The 11,375-nt window shown below is 47.1% G+C and overlaps 3 protein-coding genes and 1 long non-coding RNA gene across 5 annotated transcripts in view; 2 read left to right on the top strand and 2 right to left on the bottom strand.

Moving 5' to 3' along the window:
• LOC113218226 (dipeptidase 1-like) overlaps window positions 1-2,579 on the bottom strand; it is a 192,473-nt gene extending 189,894 nt beyond the window's left edge. Inside the window, exon 1 of the mRNA XM_052273454.1 lies at window positions 2,491-2,579. The gene's annotated coding sequence lies outside the window, so the exon portion shown is untranslated. The remainder of the gene's footprint in view (window positions 1-2,490) is intronic.
• LOC113214772 (prefoldin subunit 4) lies at window positions 2,162-3,342 on the top strand. Its single transcript, XM_026434237.2, has 4 exons — window positions 2,162-2,348; window positions 2,559-2,663; window positions 2,828-2,947; window positions 3,026-3,342. The coding sequence occupies exons 1-4, from the start codon at window positions 2,307-2,309 to the stop codon at window positions 3,176-3,178; spliced, it is 420 nt and encodes a 139-aa protein (XP_026290022.1). The 5' UTR covers window positions 2,162-2,306; the 3' UTR covers window positions 3,179-3,342.
• Window positions 3,343-3,787: 445 nt separating this feature from the next.
• On the top strand, window positions 3,788-7,688 carry LOC113214771 (protein ecdysoneless). Of its 2 annotated transcripts, none has more exons than XM_026434234.2 (13): window positions 3,788-4,039; window positions 4,290-4,407; window positions 4,490-4,577; window positions 4,651-4,826; window positions 4,903-5,044; window positions 5,134-5,313; window positions 5,457-5,612; window positions 5,697-5,892; window positions 5,994-6,168; window positions 6,253-6,410; window positions 6,491-6,598; window positions 6,693-6,814; window positions 6,925-7,688. In XM_026434234.2, the coding sequence occupies exons 1-13, from the start codon at window positions 3,826-3,828 to the stop codon at window positions 7,129-7,131; spliced, it is 2,040 nt and encodes a 679-aa protein (XP_026290019.2). In that variant the 5' UTR covers window positions 3,788-3,825; the 3' UTR covers window positions 7,132-7,688. The 2 variants fall into 2 exon arrangements, with proteins under 2 accessions (XP_026290019.2, XP_026290021.2); XM_026434236.2 differs by having other exon boundaries at window positions 6,696-6,814.
• LOC127750855 (uncharacterized) lies at window positions 7,147-7,892 on the bottom strand. Its single transcript, XR_008011871.1, has 2 exons — window positions 7,754-7,892; window positions 7,147-7,609 (listed from the first exon to the last, which is right to left on the bottom strand). It is a non-coding gene; the product is annotated as an uncharacterized LOC127750855 (long non-coding RNA).
• Between the last annotated feature and the right edge of the window lie 3,483 nt (window positions 7,893-11,375).

Genomic DNA, 11,375 nt, shown 5'->3' on the forward strand with positions numbered 1-11,375 from the left:
CGGAGCGCCGTGGCGCCGGCCGGGGGGCGGGCGCGGGGGCGGCGGGCCGCGGGCGGGCGTCTGCTCGCGGTGAGCGCGCGCCGGCAGGGCCCTGCTGAGCGCCAGCGCAGCCTCCTGTGACCGGGCCGGCGTCGTCGCGTACCACCCCGCGTGCCGTCGCGCGCGTCTGCGTCTGAGCCCGGCGAGCAGCGCTCGGCAACTGGGGGAGCGGCGCGCGCGCGCGCTCGGTGGGGGAGGAGAGGGCCGAGCGGAGCGCGCGGCCGGGGGGTTGCTTTGGACCAGCCTACGGCCGGGGGGTGGGGGAGGGAGGCACCGAGGGGGACCGGTGACCTCTTGTCGGGGCCGCGGGGCGGCGCTCGGCTCGCCGGCCCGCCTCGCACCTCTCTCTCTCCCTCTCTCTCTCTCACTGCTCAGGCTGCCAGCTCAAAACAGCCCCTCATGTCCTCGGCCTCAGCCCCAACCTACCCCCAACTCCCAACTCCCCTCCACCGCCGTGCCAAAAGTACCAAGCGACACCAACATGCCGGCCACCTACACTACCCCGTGGCGTCGGCGTCCAACGCGAAACTGTCTTTCTCATACTGGGTTCAGTAAGATGCGTGATGCGCGGTCATGCGGCTAAACTCAGCATGTACGAAATTAACAACACTCTTGTGCCCCAGGCGCCGTTGCCCTGGGGTTGCCCTACACGCACATTGCTTGCAGGAGGCACACTGCATGAAGCAGTATGATAAATGCACACAGTTGGGTTTTCAGTGCGTGATGAGGTCATGACCCCCACCTCATCTCCCGCCTACCCTGGCTAGGCAGCCGACAGCCGCTTATGTCTTTGCTACGACAACACTCCTCACTCAGGGTTACTCGACGGCGCATGAGCGCAGCCAGAGCCAGTGGGCCCCGCACTGTGAGCTTTCCCTCGCTGGGGTACCGTCGCCCCCCTGATCCCCCGGGCCAACCCGACCCAACCCACCGCTGGCCGCCCGCCGCGCCAGACCAGGCGTCTGCGGCTCATTACGGCAATCGCCATTCCTAATTCAATTAGTCGCTCGAGAAAAATCTCTGTGCTCGTGGCGTCGGCGTCGGCGGGGACACGGCGCGCTGCGGGGAGGGTGGGGTGGGGGGCGCCTGATGAGGGGTCACTACCCCGACACGGCGCCAGCAGCCAGCACACTGCGCGTGAAGCTGCTGCTGCCTCGCAGGAGGAAAAGAAGATCGTCGTCGTCGGGCGGGGGGAGAGATGAAGCAAATTGCGGGGACATTAATCGTGCCAGTTTACATGTTGCCGCGCGTTTCCGCCGCCGCCGCCGCCGCAAACATTTCCATTTGCGGGCCGCGTGTGACCCGGAACACGGCCGCTTCATTAGGCCGGTGAATTTAACTGTCCCTTTGGGGACGCGCACGCACGCTAGTGAGCACACGTCGTCGGGGGAGGGGGCTCTCGGGGGCGCGGCCGGGGGGAGGGGGGGCTGACGACATGGGGCAGAGGGGAAAGTATATTTTCCCTCCCGTCTCTACGTTGCCCTCCCTGCCCCTTATGCCCGGCTCGTCCCAACCGAAAACCGCGCCGCGACAACCATAGAGGGGGAATGCCCGTCTCACCCACCGGGTGTTTCTTTGCATGCGTCGGAGGCGTTTTATGGATTTGCCTACCCCTGTCCCGTAGGGTTCCATCCACTGCCCCCGCGCCGCGGCCCGAGTGCACGATGCCTGAGTCGATGGGCACGCCCGTAACACTCCGGTGCGTGCTTGTATGTGTAGTACTCGGTACTTGCAGCAGTACCGCGAAAAGAATTGGCTCCACTTCAATTCACCGACAGCCGGTAAAATGGGGAGAAAATGTTGAACTAATTGTTTTCGCTCACGCAAATAACTGTAAAACAGTTGATTACAAACGATATAACACCCATGGAGAATCGAAATTACTATTCTTCAATTTTGAATTTTCCTACATCAATGGCGGGAGACGGGCAACAGTGCCGCCAAAACATGAGCACATCATGCGCATGAACTCCCGAAAATTGTGAAGGAAATATTAATTTAAATACGTTTTAAGAATTTGGAAACGAAGAAGCTTTTCTACGGCCAAGTTTGAACCGCTCTGGTACCAAGTGTACATTTAACCTTACATAAAACATTGGTAAGTTGTTTTCCCTTTTCGACTGCCAATAAACGTCCCTTTTGTTGTAGTTTGACGGGGAGCCGTGGAAAACACACCACCACACCGCACCCTGTCATTTTTCTCGCCAGATCACAGTTAACTTTCAACTCGACTTAAAGTAACCTCTCTATTTTTTAAAAAATAAATCATGGCAGCGTTAGCCACAAATTCGAAGACTTCATTTCAACCGGTAAGACTGTCATCAAGTTTAACATTCTAAACTAACCTAACTTTTAGTATGAGGAACTATAGGGGACTTTTATAGTTGTCTCACACAGAAAAGTGACATTAATTTATCTTTAAATTATTGAATAAGGGTTTATTCCACTAACCACTAACTGTTCATTTCTTCCTTAAACTGCCGCAATGGTATCCTGACAGCCTTGTTTCCATGTTGCAGGAGTCTGACGTTCACATCACCTATGAAGACCAGCAAATGATTAACAAATTTGCACGACACAATGCTAAGTTGGATGAACTGAAAGAAGAAATCAAAACTAAAAAGGTACAATTTGTATGGAAATTCTTTCTTCTTTCTTATAAAATGAAGTGTGTGATATGGATCAATCTCCACGACAAGTTCTCAGAGAACTCATCCAATTGTTAGCGGTAATTTTAGCGAGCATCTGAATCTAAATGAACACTAATGACTCTTCTTTTGTTCTATAGGAGTATCTAACAAACCTCCAAGATGCCTGTGATGAACTTGCCCTACTGGAAGGTGATGTTGAAAAAGTACCCTTCTTTATGGGGGAATCCTTTATAACTCAAAACTTTGAAGACACTCAGGTACTTATCTTTCTCGTACTGCTTTGATATATTTTGCATCAAGTATAAGTGAGTAAAACCTTTTATCATGTTCTTTAGAGCTCCCTTGAAGAAGCAAAATCTCGAGCAGAGTCAGAAATGGCAGAAATAGATCAGAAATGCGGAGACATTAAGGAAATTATGTCAGATCTCCGTGCCAAGTTATACGCTAAATTTGGAAATCATATCAATCTAGAAGCTGACGATGATTGAGTCAATGCGAGATTTGTTTATTGTTTTACTTACACAATTGTTTCATTAATCTATTTATCTAATTCACAAACATCAATAAGGACTTCAAAGCATTTTGTTCATCTTGAACTCATCAGAACTGCAATAATTACAACTGATTCAATAAATATTTAACTGTTCTAATAGTTTGGCGTAAACGTCTCTGCCCAATTAAAACTTTTTGTCCTCTACACGTTTTCAGATCTACTCTGACGTTTAAGGTTGGGGCCATTAGTTGAGTCCAATTCCACAAAGCAAAACCAGTCAACAAAAATAATCATTACTCACCATTCCTTCAAGAGTACTCCGATACTCTGATGAACAGTCAAATAGAACAGTTAGCCTTGTTTTCGTTATCACACTTCAACAGAACAGTTATTTACCTGTCAACTAAAACTCTAAATATTTGCTATAAAAAAAATCTTAACTTCGAAATAACATTGTAACAACAGGTAACAACATTATCAAAAATCATTGACAAAATTGGTTTCAAGATGAGATGAGGGCTGAGGGTTCCCTCTCACCACGCGGGAAATCCACGACCAACTTGCGCAATTTGTCATCTTTACCTGCAAATAATCAAAGAAAGCCTTAACAGCACTATTGTTAGCTAGTGTTTGTGATCGAAAATGGCAAGCGCTTTGGAGGATGTTCAGGCCGAGGATTATGTTGAATATTTCCTTTTCCCCGATGGAATACCCAGTTCCACTTCTAAGGACGAAGTTAATGACTATTTGAGAAACATTTTTTCTGTCATAAGTTGTTGTGCAGCTGAGCACAAGAGTGAATATATATGGCACAAAGACCCCTTCAACACAGCCCCTATCCTAGATGATGAATCAGGTAAGATATTTTACATTTTATTTTGTCTCACACACAATTGAGGACAAGCTGTTTTATTTTGTTTGCTTCTTTTTTAACCCTCATGTCAATTCAAAAATCTATGCCTACGATGTATCTTCGTCCACATGATAACCTTCAATTCCTTGTAACTTACAGGTGTTTCTAATGTGTTTTCTTCCTCGAAAGGTCGTCATTGGTTTTCTTCAACTCTTACTAATTATCATAATTTTTTGAAACTTTTTTTTTACAGAATTATTACCTCCTCATCTTCATGGAACGACACACTTTGGGGACAACATTGAAGACGAGTGGTTTATTGTTTATCTTCTCATTCAGCTGACAAAAGATATACCAGGACTTGTTGTGAGGTGTGTTTATGAAATTTCATGCAATCCTGACGATTAAACATTTTTCCACTTGTCAGTCACATGAAGTTTTTATTGTTTTCAGAGTTATTGATACTGATGGCGAATTTCTACTCATTGAAGCTGCTGACTTCCTCCCTCCCTGGGCTGACCCAGAAACCTGTGGACAAAGGGTGTGTAGAATTCCTTGTATGTAATTATCTCAAATGCAACCTCAGACATTATTACTTTGTCTTCTTTGTTCAGGTTTATCTTTATCAAGGAGAGGTTCATTTTATTCCTCCTACAAACACAAACGATTCAGAGGATGAGCCCAAAAACTTGATTCCGGTGGTTGATGCAATTCAGCTTATCAGATCATGCCCTAAAAACACCCGAGCTCCTCAACCTATCCAAAATGCTATCAAAGAAAGAATTGAAGGGTATGTAAAATGCACTTAAGAGTAAAATTCATGTAAGAATTACTGTATATTGGTAGAATTGCTTTATTCATTGCAGATATCCAAGTAAAATCAAAGAAGACCTGCACAGGACAACAATTTCCATTCCAGCTGAGATCTCAGCTCTTCTTAAAGATAATCCCAGTTTGATAGCCTCAGCAGTTAGAGCTTTCTGCGAACGTGATCCTATTGATAAAAGGGTCAGTTTTACTTTTATTTTCCTGATCCACTTAAACCATTTGTGCACTAAAATGATCAATTGTCAGCTGTTAATTCACTTCTTTTATAGGCATGTAGAAATATGGCCCATTTTAAGCCAGACAATTGTGTGCCAACTAGTGTACTGTTCACAAAATGCCTGTATGCTATGCTTTGCCATGAAAAAGCAGTTCCTGAGAAAAGATCAGGATGGGTGTTACCACCCCCATCTTCTTCTACATTTAAAATGTACAATTTAGGCTACAAAGTGGTAAGGTATTAAGCTTTATAGCTTATGTGTTTTTAAAATGTATCTGTACAGACTTTTTTTTTTAGATTTCAAGTAGTAGTACATAGTAACAGAGAAAGTTCTCTTCCTTGAGACAATCATGTTTGATTTTATTCATTTTGCAGGCATGCGGTTTTGAAATACTTGTTGATAGAGCTAAAAAATGTGGAGAGAATCCTGATGCTGGTCAGAGTTCAACACCTGTGCAAATTTGTGATTTATCTGACAATAGAGGCTGGTCGATGTACTTGAACAGCCTGAAGAAGAAGGAATATTTCAAGGTATGCAATGACAAAATTTTGATTCTTTTATTTTTTGCTTTGTAAAGGTATTGTATATGTCTAACAGTAGTTTAATTCAAATAGGATCTCCTTGAAGGCTCCAAAGAGTACACTACTTTACTCGATAAGGCTAAAGAATTTTATCTCAGTAACTGCACATCATCTTCTAAAGTTCTACCTGATTCATCAGCTGGTCATGAAATTTTATCAAGGATGTCTTCTCTTAAATTGGACATTAAGGCTCTAAAAGAAGAATCCAAAAACATTCCTCCACCTGATGGTAAGCTGTATTCGGTGTTATATATTTCTTTTGTAATCAGTGCTGTATTCTACTTTTTTGGAAAAATTTCCAAACTAATAAGTTCTTGTCTTACCTTGCAGATGATTCATGGCTAGAAATAAGTCCAGAAGAAGTGGATTTGATGCTGAAAAATCGGTATGGCCCAGTCAAGGATAGGATGAGAAAAGATCAGCTGTCTGGTCAAGGTGGCTTAGCCACAGTTCTAGGAGGCTTCTTGGAATATATGTCAGGGATGGAGGGAGCTGAATTTCCAACGTCAGTATATTTACCTGAGTGTTAATTATTTTAAAAATTGTGTGTCTTCGAATGTTTGTAAAACTGTTTTACTTTTTCATTCAGACAAGGCACATCAAAATCGTCATCCAAGACATTTTCTGGAAAAGCAGAGGGTTCAACCGCTCCAAAATCTAATGGTGAAGAAAATGAGAATGTGGCTGGTGACAGTAAATTGAATTTTGACCCGGAGGGATTCTCTTGTGCTGTTCAGAATATTCTAGGTTGGTAACTAGCTCTGAGTTTAGTGATGGATTGACTGGTGGTTATTGTTTTTTTTATCAAATCATCTTCTATTCAATAGATTTTGCAATCCCAGAGGATTCTTGGGATTTGAATTCTGATTCAGATGATTCAGATATTGGTTCTTATGAAGATGAGGGTGAAATGGATCTTAATGAAATAAAGCCAGGTATTTTTCAAAGTATAGTTTATTCTTAACAATATCGTACAAGGTCCTTATATTGGGTGATGAAATTTGTTTATCTGTGGGTACATTTATTTAGCAGGAAAGAAGCGAAATCCAGATGCTGAATTAAAACAATACATGGATCAAATGGATCGTGAACTTGCCAACACCACCCTTGCTCAAAGCTTTGAAAAGAAGGCATCAAAAATGGAGAAAAAGGTATAAAATTGTTACCATGGAGTATATGTGTCACTGCAAACCAACCTCACACTTGAAGGAACTTTAAATGTCCTCTACAAAAGTTAATTTGTTTCGCTTCATCTTTCCAGGTACAATCTGTTCAGGAAGATGACTCATTTGATGATGTTGAAGATTTCCAACCTGTTGATATTGACATGAATGCTTTGAAGAATATATTGGAGTCTTATCAGTCTCAAATGGGTGGAGCAGGTCCAGCATCAAACTTGCTGGGCCCTATGGGAGTTCACTTGGAAAATTTAGCAAAAAAGTCATCTGATAAAAATGATAACCAATAGTACGCTGTCTTCCTATTTTATTCTTTTTCTTTTAGATATCTGATTGACTGAGACTTGTTACGTTTTGTGCTGATACAAGGTCTTAGACTAGATTTCTTCTTCCTTTTACCGTAAAATTTTATTCCAGCATTTCTTTTGTGGTGTCAGGGTTAGATATAATTTCTCTCTTACATTCCTGTAGACAGGACCTGTTTTGATTTAACTTTTCTTTTGGCATTTGTCAATCTAGTCACAGTTGATAGTTCAGAAAAGTTCAACTCTAAAGAAAGAAAGAAATTTACTTGAAAGTACTTAAATTAAATGCTTTCTTAAACCATGCACACATCAAATTATGTACCTGTTTTAAAGTAAAAGTGCCTAAATATCAGTAATTGTTTTATCAACAACTTGTGTTGTTAAATGAATTGCAAATACATGATGTATCAAATGTAACCTAGGTATGTACTTTGTATGCAACCAACAGACAGGGTATTTGTTGCTGAAATCAAATGGATGATTTTAAAGTCTATCATTTTTTTATTTTGAAAATAATACATACTTCTTAGGCTAATCTATAATTGCATTGTATTTGTTACTTTTTTAACTCGACATCTCTGCGTCGAAATTGGGAATTCCCCCTTACCTATATGTGCACTCGTGTGTCTGCTCTGCTGTCGACGACCGTCCGGCAAACTGGCGAAGGGCTTCTCTGCTCCATGAGTGATGGAGCCTCGAGCTGCTCGGAGCTGCTCGAGTGGCGTCCCCCGTCCCCCCCTTTTTTGGCCTTCCTTGGGTTCGGGGGCCTTGTTTTTTCTACAATCAGCCTTACGCATCTCCGATGTACCTGGTCAGCGTCCCGGCTAGCGTCCACGCGCCGTTGCGATGGCCACACAATCAAGACTGCCCCACCAGCCCGGGGCGGGGCCGAGCCACGCCACGCCCTGCGACTGATCAGCCCACGCCCCTGCCACGCCTCGTCCTCGCCCCGCCCCGCCCGGCCCCGCCGCGCTCAACCACGTGTGCCCAACGTGTTATGTTTATCAACATTTGTTAGTGCCATGCCGACACGATCGATCATCACGCGAAGCGGGCGGGCCACATCGAACAGGCTGGGGGAATTGCACACAAAACGAGAAGAATCAACGCCTTGGGCGATTTTTCTCGACTGTCTATCGCTCGTCTTCGTCTCTTTCTCTTTGTATTTTTTGGGGGTCTCTCTTTTGTGAGGGTGACGACGCGGCCGAGGTGTTGGCGACTCTCGGATCACATAGGAAATGAATAGTTATTGAGATTAACTAGCGAAAGAAGGCATGAGTATTGCCCTCTGATAAGTTGTACAGTGGAACTCACAGAAGATCTACATAGCGGGGTGGGATGGGGGTGGGTGGCCATTACGTAAAGCAGACCTCTTGAATAATAATCGAAAAATAATAGGCGCCAGACGCCCCTCACAACCTCAGGCCTTGTTTGTCGATTGTAAAGAGATTCTCCGTCCCTGCCCCTAGGTGGCCTCTGCAAAGGGCCTAAGTGACGCAGAATCAATGAACGGTTTCAATTGAATTGCGGTGTCTGCAGAAATCATCGGAGTGGTATCAGTTAACTGTTACGTCAGACTCAGGTTTTCTTACTCGACTCCTAATTGGCAAGTAGCGACGTAATAAAATAACTCACGTAAAATTATTCCGAGATTACTCCTTATATTGTCTTTTTTAATCTCATAGGCACACACGAACACCCACGCTGCGCTCTGCCTTGGGGCGGGGCACAGAAGGCTATCGGTTTATGTATGACGACGATGGTCACACAGTCGTCAACACCGTACGAAAAGTGTACAGGAGATTAAATATTCCTATGATGTGACATGGAAAATTTTGATGACTTGAAACGAATAAGAATAGAAGCTACTGCGTTTCTTGTGGAGGCCACATTCAAATATCAAATACTGCAAATGACTGAGTTTTACTGGTGCGGCAGGAGGCCCCGATCTCTATCCCAACGAATGACAGCAATTTCACACGATTTGTTAGCCAGGTATGAAATAAAGTCGATTTGCGTTGGCTGTGTACCCGTGAAAGAAGGGAATTCCCCGTCTACCGTTCTACAATAGGCTTACACGTTTAAAGCACGCGCGCAAGATGTATGGCAGTCAATGATTCATATCAAGTGTCAAATTTCAAGTTCTGTGATTTTCCAGGCTGAACCCCTAGCAACCTGTCAGTGTCGACCGGAATGCCTCTCCACGCCCTCCTGAGTGCCGACCGCGGACGGTTCTTGACATTCTCTGCTCTGCGACGACCTCCCTTGGCGTGTATTGATCTGGAGGGGGTGGAGGAAGCCGCATCGCCTGGCCTGGCCAGTCAGTTGTGGTAGGTCGGGACCCATCACGCCATTCGCGCTACCAACTTGCCGCCCCGCTCGCCGTTTCCCTCTCACAGCACCCTTTGTCCTGGACAAGGGCGCCGTGGCTGGAGGCCAGGAAAATACTTAAAAACCGGCTTACTGGTGGCCTGGAGACCCTCACCGCTAGCCGAGGAGCAGCGGGATATTTAGGAAAAAGCATGCGATGTGATCCGCTAGATCACTATTTAGAACTTATTGGAGAAACGCAGACTCATGGAACTCTAATAGGGAAGTCCCAATCCGGGGAGCTTTCAGGCCCCTGACGCGTATGTACCTTCATTCATTTGCAGGTTGCAGTTGCAGGCGAAGCAAAGGAAAGATGCAGTGAAAGATGTTAAGAGTCGGCAGAGTCAGTAATAAGATGTCAGCAGTCCTCGTCCAAGTCCTCGCCGCCTCTGTCCCCTGCCGCCCCGCCAGCACCCTCTCCAGCCTGGCGGGGGCGGGCGCGGCGCCGCTGCGGGGACGTGAGCGGCAGGGGGTTGGCTGCCCCGCCGCCCTCGCCCGCCCCTGGCCGGCCCTGCGCCGTGCCGTGGCTGGGGTGTGGAGCCCAGCGATGGCGGCACAGGCACACCCCGGCGCGATGACCAAGTGGACGTGCACCAGGAAAAGGAGGGCCTCTTCGCGATGGGACGACGACGACCCCCCGGCGTCCCCGGCCAAGAGATGGGGTGAGTTTGTGTGGCCGGCGGCGGGTGAGCGCGGAAGGCGACGGCGAGCAATGTCCGCAGTGCCTTGTCGGGTGCAGGGCGGGGGGTGGGAGCAGCGCTGTTTGAGGTTAGACGTCCTCGCGGCGCGTCCGCGCGACCCTGCGGAGCTCAACCACCACCCCTACGCAGGCCCCCCGGCAACCCCACCACCACCCCGCGCCACGTCATTTTTCCACGTTTCGAGGATCTAGTGCTTACTCACGCTCGGTGTCGTGGTCACGCTTGCACATGCGGGTCACACACTACTTTCCGTATGAAGTTGGCAAAAATATGTTAATACGTACGTAATGGCAAGGCAACAGGCCGAGGGTTCAACAACAACCTTGCCACGATGGGTTCATTTTGGCATGTCAGCAAAGTCCGTTACATTTTTCATCACTGAAGCAGACAACTTCGCACTTTGCTTGCCCTCTCGTATGTGCCTTCCCCTTCGACCCCACCCCCTACCCCGCGCGCTGCCCCTCCCACGGTCACGTAACAAATTCGCACAATCGCGGAAGGGTTACGACGAGATCGCGGGGGACGTCACGCCGACGACAAAAGCGTTATCCGGCCGATATCAAAGCCTGCCGGGCCGGGCCGGCGCCGTCGTGCCAAAAATGTTTTTGTTGCATCGAGAAGGTTGGATAAAAAGCGGGCGTGCTCTAAGATGACATGCAGCCTCGAATGGGTGGCAATGGGTTGTATTTTCTTTTCCGTCTTTGCGGACGTCTGGCGGGCGGGGAAGGCGCCGCCCTGCTGCTGCTGTATGCAGCCCGAGCCCAGTACAGTCCCCGCCACCCTGGGGCCGGGCGGCGCGCCCTCTCGACACTGGCTGTGCGTCATGTTCGATAGCCATGCGACCAAATGAAATATCCGTTTTCTGTCAAGTTATGTGTGTGTATGCGCCGACAGGAGTGTACGGTACACAGCACGTCGCCCGCCAGGAAGCAAAGTCGGGCGAAACATTTAGTCGATCGCGACAGGGCGGAAAAAATCAACCTGTCTCTCTCTTTCTCTTTCGCATGGCCACGTGAATCGAATCAAATGTATGTCACCGAGTGCCGACACGGGCGGAGCGTGTCTGGGCGGGGCGACACCAAATATGCGTACTTTTACTGTTGTGGGGGCGGAGAAGGGCTGCGGCACGGCGGGTCAGCTGGTAGCGAGCAGGACTGG

The sequence above is a fragment of the Frankliniella occidentalis genome, unplaced genomic scaffold (genome assembly GCF_000697945.3).
Source record: "Frankliniella occidentalis isolate FOCC.00 unplaced genomic scaffold, Focc_3.1 Scaffold273, whole genome shotgun sequence".
In the NCBI taxonomy this organism is placed as follows: Eukaryota; Metazoa; Arthropoda; class Insecta; order Thysanoptera; family Thripidae; genus Frankliniella; species Frankliniella occidentalis.